A 16,915-nucleotide genomic window follows, 5' to 3' on the forward strand; every position below is an offset into this window, starting at 1 on the left:
TGGGCAGAAAGCTACGGACATCGGACTGGAAGGTCTCTGGTTCGACTCCTCGCAGTGACAATAAAAAACATACCTGGATGGACAACACCTGGATCTGGTACAAAGTCCAAAGAGCACTCTCCCTACCCCCACTGTCTAAGTGCCCCTGAGCAAGGCACCTTGCTCCCTGGGCAACGTGCATGGCTGCCCACTGCTCTGTGTGTCCTGCAGTGTTCACCAGATGGGACAAAAGCAGAGGACAAATTTCCCTCATCTGCATGTAGTGTGACTGTGCCTGTGTTTGGGATCAATAAATGTATCTTGAATGTTTTCGATCATATCGGCCTTACACATAATTGACAATGGATAGAAAACACACAGAAAGTTCCTCAGAGAACACAGAGCAGCCCCTGAAGTCGCACACATCCATGGAACCTGTCAGGACTGTAAATGCTGTAACCTTTAGCTCGTTCCACTGAGGAATACTGTAGAGCCGGTCTCCACCGTGGCCTTGTCTCAATATATCTGCTTTTTCCTGCATGACACAGGTTGGAATACTTGTCAGAGCATTGAGAGGTTAGTGATTTTGTCAGTTTTATTGATATTGATATACGTGTTACTGGATGACCTTGTTGTTAAACATAATGTGATTCTATATTTTTCTAAGAGAAGTTTAAGCTTGTCCAGATTAATTTTTTTGTAGAAATAAAACAGTGGACTTATTAACTGTGGTGATCCAACATTCTGCACACGATACTTACTGCTATACTTTAGGTTTAGATGAAGAAAGTCTACTGTGGCTCACTTTACTTATAGACAGGAATCCACTGAATAACTAAACATAAACACACATCTCCTGAGACAGTCACGGTGCAAATCTGCAATCGTCCATTACAACAAACACAAAGTTCTTTGTGTAAAATTGTCCGTCCTTCTCCATTATTGAAAATGTCATCTTTCAAAAACTTCTATTAAAGGGCATTTAAAACTGTAAATGTCACTTAATGAGGGAGATGTGGAAATAAAGCGGTTATGTACAACCGCACAACTAACACGACTCGAGGCAACAGGGGAAGCATCAGTCAGGTTTAAAGGCTTTCTGCACGGCAATCTCACTACATTGTGTGAATCCAAGTGGCACAAGTGCATCTAGGGTGTGTCCAAATACACTGCTGTATTTAAATGGTGCAAAAAAGGTTGTAATGCCAGGAGCGTGGTCTAAAAAGATTGCACTACAGTCGGTGGAACATGCAATAAACCAATCAGAGTGCACATGGATCCCCACAAATCAATCACACACACTACGGGCAACCTTTAGGGATTCAGTAACTTGCCCAAGGACACTAGATACAGAATAGGGGAGACTGGGATTGAGCGGGCCGACCTTCTGGTTAATGGACGTGGACGACCCGCTAAAGCTCCTGAGCAGTACTACTATTTTCAGAATGCTCCTCACTTGCAAAATACTGAACCAGAGTGCATCACCTGCGCTAAGGCCGGACAGTCTTCTGAAATACCAGCAGCACTGAATTTTCAAACACTCGTGGATATGAGTTCTCTTCATTAATCGTTCACCCTTCGGAAAACAGTGAAAATGTTGAAACACTCATTTCTCAAATGTTTAAGGTGACAAAAAGGTCCTGGATCCGAGGAGTTCTTCCCGGACCCAAACTTCCCCAAGTTTCATGGTAATCGGTTTAGTTGTTTTTGTGTAATCTTGTGTACATATCTAAACAAACAGGGGTAACAAATAACCTCAATGGAGGAGGTAACAATTAATATGAAACAGGTTTTTGTCTGCCAATCACTTTCTGTGCCTACAACTCCACTTGACCAAATGTAGTTATAAGAGCTTACACAGCCAGAGGTGCTCAGAGCTCCAGAGGTTTATTTGCTATTCAAACAAAACGAGCATGTGATGGGGAAACAACGGCATCAGTCAGACACTAGCAAAGACACTTTGCGTTTTGCTCGGCGCCACTTTGTGCCCGGGCGCCAACTCTGACAGATTTACCCGATTTAAAACGTCCACGCTTAGATGAGGGTGCAAAAAAAAAAAACTCATGTCAGCCTCTCCCACAGGGCGGGGGGATCCACACTCTGGGATATGTCTGAGGTGGCAACATCAGCTCCTAATTGGTTCAAAACTCTTCCCACAGTTTAAAAGGTCCATCTGTCTTTCTGTCACGCTGGCAGCTCCCCACTCAACTCCTCCATGTGGGTAATTATGCTAACAGTATTCTAACCTTGTTCACTCCACTTCAGGGTTGGGTTTTTTTTTTTTTAAGGGGGCAAACGAGCAGCGAGGTTGAAAGACGAGGACGTTTATCTCATCTCGGCTGCTGCACGCCAAACACTGCTGTTGATATTAACCAACCATAAAGCTTCAGGGAGTCGTTTAATAACCTTCTCTATTGATGACAAAGAACCAATCATAGTTTAAAGACCTGAGTATATTTGATATTAATAATGCCGGCTACAATAGTGAAAGGAGCTCATTAGGTTTTAGGATCTACACATGCTGCTCCTGGTTTCTGCAGTATAAGTACTTTTTCTTGGCACTTTCAGTCCAGAGCTTCCACTCCTCCCCATCTGTGTCAACTTTTTCTCCCCATTACTCCCTTCCTTGCTGAAGGCAATATGCCGTCTCCCCTGCCCTGAATATGTGTCTGGGGTATAACTGTCTTTTAAGCGTCTTACTTTTGCTGACCACACTGCAGTTTAAAAAAAACACACAAAACCTAGTTTAACCAGAGGTCCCCAGTAACACAGTCACAGGCGGCTCCGTGTGAAACCATCTCTGGATGTTTCAGGGACACATCAGGGGCAGTGTTTACCCCCTCTAGTATTTGTGAGATGGCAATAAATTAATGTTCCTAACAAGTGGGTTTTCGAATTTAAAGCCAAACTCAATGTTTTTGGTAAATAAAACGGGTCCCTCCGTTCTTCCATTGTCTTGTCACAGGAATACTCATTTTGGCCAAGTGGGGTTTCCAGACGTCCCTCTCCCCAAATCCACCTGGGGGATTCTGTGGCGTTCCCAGGCTTAATGGGATTTGTAGTCCCTCCAGCAAGTTCTGAGTCTGCCCTGGGGTCTCCTTTCATTTTTGCATAACCAGTAACCCTCCAATGGAAAGCACCCAGGAGGCATCCTGACTGGACGCCCAGACCACCTCCACTGTCCCCAGTTAAGGGAGCAGCCGTTCTCCCACTGGATGTCTGAACTCCTCCCCCTGTCTCTAAAACTCATTTAGTTTCGCTTGTATTTGCGATCTGTTGTGTTCTTGAAACTTTGAAGCGGGAGGCTGTTAAAGAACTGGCAGGTCATCTTCATGTGTTTCTTCAGTTAACAGCATATTTTTACTGATCCTGCATTCTCCAGCTAATGTCTTGAAAACTTTCCTCATCATTTTTTACAAAAGGTATCTGGCTACGCTTCAGAAAGCCACGGAAATGAACTGCATAAATAAATATTTCCATGTATTAAGAGGGACGCCCTGATTGAAAAAGGTCTTAAGAGAAGAAACTACTGGTTGAACTGGCCGATCATAGCACTACTCATCTTGAAGGTAATTATCCACAATCTTCTACGATGTATCCGAGCTTACCAGCCTGCAAAACTGACATTTTAATTGGAAACGCTCGGGCGTATTGAGCACACATAAACTTTCACAAATTCAAATACAGAAGTGCACAATGAGAAGAAAAAAAAAACATATTTGCTCACCATCCTCCCCATTAAATCTGAGCCAATTAACTGGGCCCAGCACTTAGTTGTATCCTTGACCATTTCAGCTTCTCTCTCTCTCTCTCTCTCTCTCTCTCTCCGTCTTCACGAGACAATAAAATAGGATCAATACTGGCTTTAACATCGGCTGTTTATGGTGGTGATAGTGTTGGATTTGTGTGTGTGTGTGTGTGGGGGGGGGGGGGGGGGGGGGGGGGGTTCATGACCTCTACCTCAATAGAGGATCTGTTGTTAATATCGTCTGTGCTATTTTGGACCTGAACCAACAGTGTGTGAAAATAGGACGGGGGGTTACAGGTTATATAGGTGGGTCTATACAGTATCTTCTGTATCTTCAGTTGGAATTCATCAGACTCAGGGAGAGCTTCCTCTGTCTCGCAGATGGATTTGTGTTGTTCAACAACCTCTGGATTAGATGGAGAAACTTAAGGTTTTCACCATCTCCATCAATCTTCAATAACAACAGCGGCCTCAGGGGGCGACTGACCCCGCTGACTTCAAACAGCCCGTTCAGCCGAGCACTTTCAAAATGACAGGGGGGGGGGGGGGGCATCTCATCTGTTATAATCGATGAGCAGGTCGGGGGGGGGGGGGGCTTTTGTGCGTCTGAAATATGAGACTGATTTATGTTGATTAATGCTAAGTTATGTGAAACTTCATAGAGAGGTATGGTTTGTGTGAGTACAAAAAGGCATTTGCTATTTACAGTAAACCTCAAATGTTTTTGGTTTTCCAACATTTTTCCGTGGGTTTCGTGTCCTTTTCAACTGACGCGCTCCTCGATGCTCTGATTTTAAATGAGCAGAGATAAATTACTGGATAAACACGAAAATAAATCACTGAATATTTCACCGCTCTGTTTTTAATGCATGTTATAACGAGCAGAAATCTTTATTCACGAGTCCGCTCATGTGAGCAACTTGTCAATTAAGTGAACACATCATCGGTTCTGAGGTTTAAAAGAACATGAATACGTCAACCTCTGCTACCACTCTCTTTCTAACTAAGGAAATCACAGGACCCCACTTGTTCTTAGACTTTCTGTGTGAGTTGAATCACTTATAGAAAATGCAGTATAGACTGTATGGACGACATGACAGCTCGCAGAAAGTGAGGCCAAACCATCTTGATCGCCATCTTGTGGCTGGCTGCGGTACAGGTCATAAACCCTGCCTCCTCCATGTAAGTGGATAGGACAAGGGCCAAACCACATAGCATGCCAAGGACTTCAAATAATTTTTTCTCAAAGATGGCTTCTGTCACTGGAGGTACTTCTCATAACACTGATGTTTGAGTGACAGCTGAACCGTGTCTCTGATGGACCTCCCTGCTGCACGCCATCATCACCACTGTGTAGACTGATGTCATAAGCGTATCCAGGATATATTGGCCCTACTTTTGTACAACAGATGAAGTGGAGACGCATCTTCCATCCTTATTTAAATTCTATACTATTAAAGCTACAATAATCACTGAGAGTATCTTCTATAGAGAAATTGGATGAATTATTTCTTTCCAGCTTATTTTTGAGTTTGTTTTGAACAACATGGAAACATGGTTCGTCTTTAAAGAAGAACACCAGATCTGAAAATTACTGTAAATGAGTCATACAGCTCCGCATTCTTCTGGAAAAGAAAATTTTAACAGCACTTATTTGAGGAGTATAAAATAAAAAGCTTCCAATCAGTAAGCAATAAACACCAGAGAAACCTAGTTACTCCCTTTTTTGCAGCCCCACTTATTTCTTAGTGTTTGTGTGTCTGTGTGTGTGTGTGCGTGTGTAACTCACCCCAGCTGGTCCGTCAGGTTCCACAGTAGCTGGTCCGTCAGGTTCCACAGTACATCAGGTGTGGGCATCAGTGGTGAACCGTCATACAAAACCACTGAGGCTCCCGTTGCCAGAGCCGACACCAGCCAGTTCCACATCATCCAGCCAGTCTATAAACGGCACACATACAAACAAAGTGGTCAGTTTATCCGGCTCCACTCACGTCAACACTGATTCACGGTTGTGTTTCCCTTTCAGCTCCACGCTGAGCTGCAGCTTCCATCGCTCATATGTACAAACACTGGTGACATTCATTCTATAGCATTAAAACTGCACACAGTGCTATGTGCTTGCTCCAAGTGGGAACTGTTGGGTTTCTCTAGAATATTGCAACGTCTCATCCGTACTGGGTAAAGTGCATTGAGATAGTGTGTGTTGTGAGTTAGATCTACACAAATAAAATGTTATTAAATACGCTGAACTGAATATAGGGTCACTAATGCAATACCAGCTAGTGGTGAATTTCTCCCGTAAGCAGCAACAGAAGATTCACCGTGTTTCAACAAACTGGTTTTAGATTCTCAGCTGTCTGTTTTCAACTATTGAAGATTTAATTCCCATAATTTTGGATTCACAGTCTGAGAAAACAAGTTATTCAAAGATGTTAAGTTCTGGGAACGTGTTATGGAGGTTTTTTTTTTATATTTCCAGCTTTAAATACATCTTGGTCATAAACTGATTTTATTCACAGGTTGAATAAACGTGTAAAATAAGCACAATAGAATTGTATTTCCCCAAGTGGAGGTAACTTTTATAATCTGAGAATTTTCTCATATGATGCCATGAATACACATCCTACAATACAGCAACCGCAGCTTTAATTAACACAAAATGAGTTGCGGCTGACGAGATCTGTTGTTTGTGCCGAAAATGTGAAAGATAATCATTTTCACATCCGTCGATATCGATAATTATCCATATAAATGTCACATTATTATTTGTTTCCCCTTTAAAGACTGATGATTGCTCCTGAGTGAAGGTTGTGGTTTTAGACAGCTTATGTGCTTTACCTCCTCATCAAGCTTACACAATGCATTATAATTTAGTTGATTATATTGAACTTTTGTTATATTCCTATTAATGACAACAATAATGCGATAAATAGTGTTATAGTTTCATCGCCCAGCCTTACGTTAGTGTGTCTTAATGACCAGACTTATTGATTTATTATAACTTGCCATATTAAACTTCGTAACCCTGCATATGGCTATAAGGAGAGGGTAGAAGGGCAAAAGAACCAGGATTAGGAACCTTTGGTACCATTAGTGTTTCTCTTATTGTGAAAAGGTCATGGACGTACCGTTGTGTAGTAGATGATGACATCACTGCTGGTCATATTGCCATGGATGATGTGTTCCTTCAAGTGTTGGATGAGCGTGCCCTGCAGAAACAGACAGAGATATATGAAAGTGTTAAAGTGACAGGGAACCGGTTTGACAGACAAAACTCATCTTGAATAAAAGACACTTGTTAAACACCCAATTTTAGAATTATAACGTTTTTTCCCAGACATATTGTTCTTGCTTCTTCATTCGGCTGCACAGGTGAAGCCTTCTATCCACGGCAGCTACACACAGAAGATCTCTGTCCAACAATAATGGGCAATTGAGGGTAAGTGTGGCTTCTCTCCCGCAGTCACTAACCCATCACAGCTGGAAAGGTTGTTATTGGTGGTGTGGAGTAGGAACTGTTCGAGTTTGTGTGTCTGTATGTGTGTGTGTGTGTGTGTGTGTGTGTGTGTGTGTGTGTGTGCTTAAGTTTTGAGCCTACGTGTACATTGCTGTTCACATAAACCGCTGGTCCGTGAACTTTGTGTGCACGCGTGTGCATATAATCTTTGGCAGGACTCAGCTGCCATGCCCGTCCACCGGTTTGTGGCATCGCGCTGCTGACAGCATGTTAACAGAGCCGTAACAAAGCAGAAAGCACAACGCCGCGGCTAATTGGTGGAGCCAGAGAGGACCGCCAGCGCCACAATGTGAAATGTTTTCACCGACACATTACTGTCCAATTATCTGCGGCATGGGGAGAAGGATGGGTCACAAAAAAAACAGAGAAAAAGAAAGAGATGGAGAAAGACGATAAGGGAGGGAGGAGAGAGGGAATATAAAATACAAGGATAGGGAGGAAGAACGACAGAGACGACAGGGGAGAAGAAAGAAATCAAGAAGGGAAATCAACCTAATGAGCGTCTGAAAAACGAGGACTAAGTGGGATGAAAGGGAGAGAGCACATGCAAGTTGAGACATAAAATGACTGTGAAAGAAGGCTGAGAGGGTGAAAGAAGGAAGGAAGGGAAAAGGAGGCAGAACGGCTGCTTTGTGGAAACGTGTGAATGCATCTGTTTATGTGTGTTAACCTGTTTGTGAACGTCGAGGGCCTTAGCCTTCAAAGTGCAGTGGTCCTTTGGAAATCACACATTCATCCAACACTCTACGCACTCAGATGTGACATGTAGCAGGGGGGGGGGGGGGGGGGGTGGAACTGTCATTAATATCCCCCTTCCACTGAGAGAGAATAACTTTCAGGGACCTGCAGATGGGGGTTTGCTGCCATCTGGTGGTGGAGAGTCATTTAAAGTAAAAGTAATACTGAGAATGATTTTAATAACCTGTTGGTGTCATCTGATTCAGTCGCCTTTCAAAAGAGGAATTATGCAAACTAAATATGATAGAATTAATACACCACGTCCTGCCTGCTCTACCTCAACGCTCGGGTCCGCCCCCCCCCCCCCCCCCCCCCCCCCCCTCGCCTGGATGTTCTGGACATTTTCCTGTTGTTGTTAATGCGTCTGAGCATTAAAATCTCCGGCTGCGTTCTTTGTATGTGAAAAACCCAACATGAGAAAAGGTCTGCACTTATTTGTTCACAGACATTCTCTGGAGATCATGTAACAGTGTCAAACTTCTGTTTATGTGTATTCGTATAAATGTTGTGCACTGCAAATCAAACTGTCAATATGGGCCAACTCTGCAGAGACAGATGTGACCAGAATGTGTCTGTGTGTGTGTGTGTGTGTGTGTGTGTGTGTGTATGCGTATGTGTGTGTGTGTGTGTGTGTATGTGTAACAGCTGGGGCCTGACTAACACTTATGGGTCAGTAAGAAATCGTGTTTTTTTGTATCTACCATTACACAAATTCAAACTAGAACACAGGACAACCCATGGGCCAACTAGTTTTTCTTTCTAGGATGTGAGATGCACCATTTTCTGTGTATTTTGGCCTCAGAGCCATTAAAGAGTTCACAGTGGGGACATTCAGCTTGTTTATGGACCCAGGGACTCCACTTCCTTCCCTCCTTCAATTACACTATCACACAGATATTGAGCGGAGACCAAATCTACCCACTTCCAGGACAGAGCCGCCTTTTAACACGTCGGAGAAATTTACGTCAGAGGACTGGGGAGATTAAAACCGGAGAGACTCAAGGTAGCTAAATGGAATAAACAAGCAAAGTCTCAGAAAAGAAAACCTCAGATCTACAACAACAAGGGCTCATCTCTGATTAACAGTTATGTGTGACTTCACTTAGAGAGAGAATGACGTGAAAGGGCTTTAACTAAGGCTTAACTATGGAGCCCTTTTCCATGCAGGTGGTGCTGCTGTTGGTGTGTAATGTACAAGAGGTTCAGAATTTCTGGTTTGAAAGTAGGAAGCACCGACATCTCTCACTATGGGAGGAGCTTTGAGAAAACATAAGCAGAAGCAGCAGCAGTAAAGATGCTTTATATAAAGATGGACGTGCTCTCATATGTCTCCTTGATCTTGATCACCACCTTGTGGCTGGCTGCCATATATGAATCCCACCTCTTCTATGTTAGTGGAAGGGACATTTTAAAGTCAAAATATACATTTAAGGTACTTTTCATCATCACGTTAAGTGTTAATGTTTCTGGAAGTTAGGGTTGGGCTAAGGGTTTTAATTCATTTTTTGATGCTTTAGAAAACAGGGTGATGATTGACAGCTGACTCGTGATTGGTCGAGTGCGTGTACTGGTGAGACCTCGAGACCACGGGTTCATCCCTTCAGTGCTACTGAGCAGACTCTGGTTCAAACTGCACAAGATGGCGGCGTTTGTATCCGGGATATCTTGGCTTCCTGTCTGGACAGTGGGAGGAGGAGACACCTCGTCCATCTTTATAAAAAAAGTCCCTCAACCCTCAAATTTGAGATGTAATGACTTCAAAAGTAAATTTATTTAAAAGAAAAACTGGCAAAGCAGCTGGATTCTGTCCGACCTGATTTCTTTCAAATGGAGATTATCCCAACTTTGAGTTTGGTTCTTCCTCTTTATTGAGATGTGATGGTGCTTTACTGCCCTCTAATGGTGAGTGTGGACCAGTTAACGACCCGTTCTCAAACCCGTCTCTGTTCTGATTTGGCTCCGCGCTCCGTCACTGGCACCGGCCCGGTGTCCTCTCTCCGATATCAGCTTCTTAACAGGCCTGACCGTAAATCCCGCTGCGCACCAACTGTGACTTAAAAACTTGTTTTTCTCCTTATTGGCACGTGATGGGATAAAACTTCTAAATTAGTGGTTTCATTTATTTTGCAATCGAGTTTATAACATCCAGCCAGATATGTCTGTGATCCAGCCAAATATTTTATCTCCCTGCTGCACACAGAGTTACTGACCAGCTCTGTACAGCCATCTACTGACATCATCTTATCCAGCATCTAACGAACAAGCCATGTTTAATGTTGATCTTAATTTGTTATAGTATAGCCGCTGCTTATTTTAATAGCAGAAATGATCTACTCTCTGTGGTACTAGATAGTTGATACTAAATCAATGCTCCTTATCTAGACCCTGGTGTGTCTCTTTGTAAAGTAGAGGTTGGAGATCAATGTAATCTACTCATCAGTTTAATTATATAGTCTAAGGTTGCTCACATAGGAGCTGATGTCCCCTCAACGAGAGCATTATGTTATTAAATTCTAGCATAACTCTATTTCATGTGGAGCGATGCAGAGTTTATATACTATGGACTGAGGAGAGCCAGTGTTTTCCTCACCCCAGCAGAATGCACCATGCATTTAGGAGCCCCTGTGGTTCCAGACGAGTACATGATGTACAGAGGATGATTGAACGGAAGCTGCTCAAACTCCAGCTGAGGAAACTGGTCACCGTCCCCTCGTCCGGACGCCAAGAAATCGTCTATAAACACACTGCGGAGACAGTCAAGGAAAAGGAGAATAAAATGTATATCTGACCAGCTCTCTCTCAAGTAAATAATAAAATCCTGAGAGCGTAGTGGTATCCACAGACACTCACCTGTTGGGGATCTTGGAGAGGTCAGTCTCGTGTTTGGAGCGAGCGTAGGGGATGACAACCACTTTCTTCAGGTCAGGCAAACCTGGAGGTCAGAGAGGAAGAGAAGATGAGTTAGTGAAAATGAACTGCAGTAGATATTCCTGTGGAAGCAGATTCGTTCTGTGCAACGTTCAAGCATCTGTTTTGTATAATTTCATCAATCACTTGTAAAACAGTAAATCTACTTCTTCTTCTTGTGTTTTCGCTTTCTACTATTTAGCAGAAATTCCATTACAGCTTTCATTTACTCAGGCAAATGTTGTCACGCTTATATGGTCTCTGTACATATTCTGACCTCTATATCAGATGTTACATCCTTCAGAGGGAGAAACTAAATGTATCCGTTATTAAACAGAATAAAACAAAAACAATACAAATAAAGAGAATTGTCAGTCTATTAGTAAATGTGGTTGACAACCTTTGACGACACTGATGAGCTTTTCCATGTGGTCGTGTGTTTTGCCGTTGTAAACCACGGCGGACACCGAGAAGATGAGTTTGGGCTGGATTTGAGAAAACCTGTCAAGGACGCCCTGAAACAGGGAAAAGAGAGAGAGAGTGAAAACTGATGACAAGAAAAAAATATGAGCAAATAGTCACAACAACAGAAAAGCCTCAAGTTTGCCAAATCTCTCCAGGGAATGAGAGAATACAAATAATTTGTCCGACATTCACAAGATTCCAATCGGCCAGATGGGGGCAGTAGCACAACAGAAACACACAGCATGATGACAGAGGGACCATTGATGAAGGAGCTGCTGCAGGATGAAGTTATTCATGCTCACTCATACACATCACACAATCCTCCCCTGTCCTGTCTCACCCCACATGTGTTCAGTCACCACCACCTCATTCACTTCCTCTGTTTGTTTTGTATAATGGTCTGTTCTGCCACAACCATGAATCCACGAGTACAGAACGAGCCTTACGTTGACGCCAAAGTCGACAGACGTGGAGCTCCACACGGCTCCGATGCTGGCGGCGGCCAACATGGCCTCCACTGCATGGACGCCATTGGGTAGGTAGCCTAGAGCCAGACGAGAGGAAAAAGGAAAATATAAACATAAATAACAAAAATCTACGATAGACATATGTATTTATAGGTTTTTCTGTGGGGTTTCTGTTCTGCAGTTTTTTCTTATAATCCATAGAATGTTTATTAAGATGGACGACACATCTCCACACTTTCTCCAGCTCTGCAAAAACGAACAGGAGCCACCATCTTGTGCTTGTGAGGTCATTTGGAGCCAGAGTCTGCACTGTAGTGATCATGGTTTAACGTTGCTCAAAAATAATATCGGCCAATATTAAATACGCTGATACGACAACGTATTTAACAGAATAAACATTGAATTATGTTTTCTTTTTATTAAAAAATGTACAGGTTATAAGGGTCGGATGTTGACATCTTAAGAATCATTGACATTTATTTGAATTTGTATAATCAGCTGTGAAAAATCCATATTGGCTATAGTGTCATTTCAATAATTTAAACAATTTGTTGTTTGCGTATTATCTCATGTTGCAACGCTGCCACAGCTTATGTGACTGGTTGCACATTTGTGTGAGTCACCAGTGAGACTGTGGTTGCACACACTATGTTTAATGACACACCCTTAAAAGAATATGCATTCCCCAGAGGATGAACAGTGACGTCTATCAGCTCGGTAACCGGGTGGAGGGCACGTCGAAGATGTCAAGACAAAAGAGAAGAGCGATGGAAGTGAAGAGTGCACGGAAAAGAGAATACATGTGTGTGTGTGTGTGTGTGTGTGTGTGGAGGAGTGTGTGCGCGTGCGTTGGGTTGGCTCATGTTCTACTATAAAGCTCGACGGGCTTCATCAGCTAAGTGCTTATATATCTCCTGGCTTACAGACACTGACACGACAATTAAGCTACGACCTCAAGGAAGAGGACGTCCCTGTCTCTCACACACACACGAGTGAGGACACACAATAAAACACACACACAGATTTGAGTTTAGATATTCTCTCTCTCTCTCTCTGCGTCCCGTCTTCCTAATGAGATTCCTACAGAGCTTAAGTCATTTAGCTAATGGATTTCCCTGCAGTGACATACAGCTTTCTTCTGGGCTTTCATTCTCATCCTGGTCACTCCTGGAGAGTGGCTCAATATGAGCTTGTGAGTGGCAGCCATAGATGTTAGTCCAACTGCTGCTTCAGAATAAAAAGGTATAGGAAACCGATATAGGAACGTATAAGAGACACTGAATGTAGCTGCTTTCAGACAATGCACTGCACTCTGGGCATTTTTCCTTAGGTTTTCAAGAGTTGCTGTATATGAGAACGTAAATGTGCGATTTTCCCCAGTGAGAATGATAAAGAAAGAAACTGAAAATTCGTAGACGTGATGATTCATGAAGCTTCTAACATGCGATTGAAGTCTTAGGATGAAAAAGGTGTCACACGTAGAAGACATAGACAAAGACGTAAATTTGGAAACATAACAAGGTTTGACAGCTTTCGGTGATGTGGGTGGAGGGCGGAGTATTTGTGAGGAAAACTAAAACGTGTGATTTGCAAGGAGAATGTTTTCATCATGTCCTCCCTCTTACTGCTCGACCCAGACGCCAGACAGTCTCCTGCTGCGTTCTTCACATGGTCGTATATATATCCGAACCCAAGTTTCTGTTAGTTTTCCATAGTTCAAGTTTGAAAACAGCTCTTCCGGACTTGTGAGGGCTGAGAGAATGTTTCTTATAAGTTGTGTGCAAAGATTTTTATCCTTTCATGCATTTTCTGCCGGATTTCTGTCACTGAGGTGAATGTGCGAGCTGACAACTTATGAAGCTCAGATTTTCTTCTGTATTAAAATTTTTTTTTTTTTTAATCCAATAATAATTTCTGTAATCTCTGAACGACGGTGCCGGTTATCTGTTCATTTATCCAGTAATGAGAAAGTATGAAAAACGAAATGCTAGTTAAAACCAGCGTGAGGGGAAACAGAAAGAATTCTTCAAATAACAAAGTCTCAGATATCAGAGATGCTTCTGTTCGACAACCCCAGAACAACTGAAGCCTCCGATACTGACAGAGCACAAACAGCTTGATACTCTTCTCTGTGTCACAGCTGGAGAAACGGCACAGACAGAGGATGAAACAGAGAGGTGGACAGATAAGACTCATATGTCTGAGACCTGTCCTCAAAAGAAGCAACAAAGAATATCTTATTTTAAAAATCAACTCTTCTCCTATTTTTGTTTGTGAAATAACCATAGAGGTTATGTTTTCGTCTGAGTGTGTGGCCCAAGGAAAAACCAAGGATTTAGTCAAATCATGGATCTTGATTTTAAAAAATGACATGTTTAGGGGACTGATATTTATAAGTATATGCAATTTGATATTGCTAGACTTCACAATAAATAGATGAAATAAATGAATAAACAAATAATACCTCTGTTCAGTCAGTAATCTTTGGTATGGGTGTGTCTTTTGTGATCAGACAATTTAAAACAAACATTTTCTTTTCAAGAGTCTGTTTAACAAATGATTCAGTTCAGAAGTCTGAGATACTTTTGTTTGACAACCCCAGAGCAACGTAACTCCTGATAACAGCTCAACATCCAGCAACAACTGTGCTAACGAGACAGAGATAAGTTTGACATTTGAATTGTCTTTCTAAATGTACGGATCACAGATTGGCGAGTGGAAATGTGCAGGACCTGCCTTCAAGCCGCCGCTGCACTCGCTGCCCTGCTCAGTGTGAATGAGTGGGATGTGTATATGACTGCTCTTTACTGTGCTGACTTGCAGAAAGACAAATATTAACTTTGAAATAAAGTAAACGCTGACATTCATACAGAGCCGACTTGTGTCAAGAGAACCAGCCCTCCTCCTCCTGAGTGCACACTGAGCTAAAGGAAGAGAAAACAGGCTACAATTAAAAGGACTGGATGATGAAGAGGTCAGGAGAGTAGGAGGAATGATTGTAGCTTTACCAGTACACAGGAAATGCTGGGCCTCCAAGTGTCTATGGTTAAAAAGGTTATATGAAATATATAAATACATAAAATGCCCCCCCCCCCCCCCCCCCCTGTGTTATTCCATACTCTGTGGTTAACCCCCAGCGAGACAGAGAGCAATAACCCTGAGACTCACCTACAACCCTGTCTCCAGGCTGGACGCCCATCTTCCTCATGGCTGCAGCGAACACTGCCACGTCACGCCTCAGCTCCCCAAACGTCACCTTCACGATCTCGTCATTTGCCTCGCCTGAAAGTCGGACACAGAGAGAGAGAGAGAGAGGGAGGGAGACACAGAAGCAGAGATGAATACACACGTCTCGGGAATTTATTCCGTTAACCGAAGATATCTAGATGTGTTTTGATTGGTTTGGACGTTTTAGATTATGTGTACCACTTCAGTAAATAGTGTTTGTGACAATGCAAATTGATTTTAAAACCACAGCTAAGACAAAAGAGAACCAGGGAGACACAAACGGAGACAGACTGTGTGGAGGGACAGAAGCCACAGGCAGCAATGGTCCCCTTGTCCCCTGTCAGCAACGGTTAACTGAGATTCAAAGGGGCTCCATGGCATTGTGACAAATGGGCCATGCCATAATTACATTCTAGCTCCTGAGGTAGATTGTGTGCAGGAGCTCACTCTCCCTTATTCAAGCATCTCGCAATGATGAAGGGTCCTGCCTGTCCATTAGTAAGTGACAGCCAGAGCTAGAGCAGGAAGCAGCGGTTTTGATAAGAAGGAGACGTATGAAGCCCGACGCTCACGATTCTGTTCTCAAACGCATCTTCAACACTGTTCACTCAAATCTGTCGGAGTTTGATTCTGCTTGATTTGGAAATGTAAATTCTGAGGGTGAATTAATGTAAAGTAAACTCCAACCTGTGTGACTCTACATCACAGAAAGCAAACGTGTTAACACTGACACGTCTGGAGACAATGCATGTTATATTCTTGTTGAAAAAAATGCTGTCTTCAAATTTATAATATGATAATGTTAAATACTTATATATAATTTATATAGCACTTTTTCAGTGTTATCGACAACTCAAAGCACAAAACACGATTCTATACACATATTTTTCCATAACCCAGCATTCATACACAGTCAGTGCAGCCATCAGGGCCAATTTGGGGTTCAGTGCCTTGCTCAAGGACACTTAAAAATGCTGAATAAACGTACCAGGGGTTCGAGCCACCGACCTACTGGAGCCTCTCTTCCCCTTGAGCCACTTTTAATCTTTCTGTTTTAAATCAGATGCTAAATATAAGAACAACAACAATATAATATCTCATCCAAATATCAGGATGGAAGCCAATAATAGAAAAAGAAAAAAACACTGATAAAGAACTGGTTCTGCATGAATCAAGTGTTTGAAGGTGTGTTCAGGAAGGATTATCCTGTGTTATCTGATATTAAGAATGTGTGTGTGTGTGTGTGTGTGTGTTAACGTGCTCCGTGCATAGAAACAACACAACCAGGATTCAGGAAACAGGAGCACCACTTTTACACGTATCACTGTTTATTACTTTTATCAGGTCCATATCACTCCATAAACTCACTTGCAGCGTAGAGAGCCACTTTGTCCTGGTCTGCATGTTTGAGCAGGTTCTCAGCGTAGTTGAGCCGAGCCCCTTGAAACCACTCTGGAACATCTGAGATCCGCTTGGATGCGTCCACCACCTGGGAGACAGAACACCAAGGACACACAGAGGAGAGTGCTTTATGCGTCACATGTAACTTACAGATTTCTCTGTGCTTGCATCAAAACATTCGCAAAAAAAACACAATTTTTCATAAAAATCCATGGCAACATTGGGATTTAACAGTCTCGCCCACATTGTGCGTCACGCTAACAACGTCTCCCTTTCCTCCATCCAGATTCTGCTGCTGCTGCAAACCTACCAAAGGATTAAATGTGTTAGACGAGTGTGTACAGTGCAGATCTGGGGCCAGCGTGTGACGTGGGACGTGTTCTCTCTGTGTACTGAAGGGGTGTGTTGAGAACAAGGTTCGATGTCAGAACATCAGTCATCTGTTGTTATCTCACACACACACAC

General features: G+C 42.8%; 1 protein-coding gene across 1 annotated transcript in view; it reads right to left on the minus strand.

Annotated features, from left to right (window-relative positions):
* The window catches only part of aacs (acetoacetyl-CoA synthetase), a 32,702-nt gene that overhangs the window by 13,538 nt on the left and 2,249 nt on the right, over positions 1–16,915 (minus strand). The window contains exons 3-10 of the mRNA XM_053421888.1: positions 16,418–16,538; positions 14,990–15,103; positions 11,801–11,898; positions 11,290–11,404; positions 10,833–10,914; positions 10,573–10,726; positions 6,856–6,936; positions 5,543–5,665 (exon numbers count right to left, since the gene is read on the minus strand). Of these exons, the coding sequence (XP_053277863.1) occupies positions 5,543–5,665; positions 6,856–6,936; positions 10,573–10,726; positions 10,833–10,914; positions 11,290–11,404; positions 11,801–11,898; positions 14,990–15,103; positions 16,418–16,538 (888 nt within the window). The remainder of the gene's footprint in view (positions 1–5,542; positions 5,666–6,855; positions 6,937–10,572; positions 10,727–10,832; positions 10,915–11,289; positions 11,405–11,800; positions 11,899–14,989; positions 15,104–16,417; positions 16,539–16,915) is intronic.

The sequence above is a fragment of the Pleuronectes platessa genome, chromosome 4 (genome assembly GCF_947347685.1).
Source record: "Pleuronectes platessa chromosome 4, fPlePla1.1, whole genome shotgun sequence".
NCBI lineage: Eukaryota > Metazoa > Chordata > Actinopteri > Pleuronectiformes > Pleuronectidae > Pleuronectes > Pleuronectes platessa.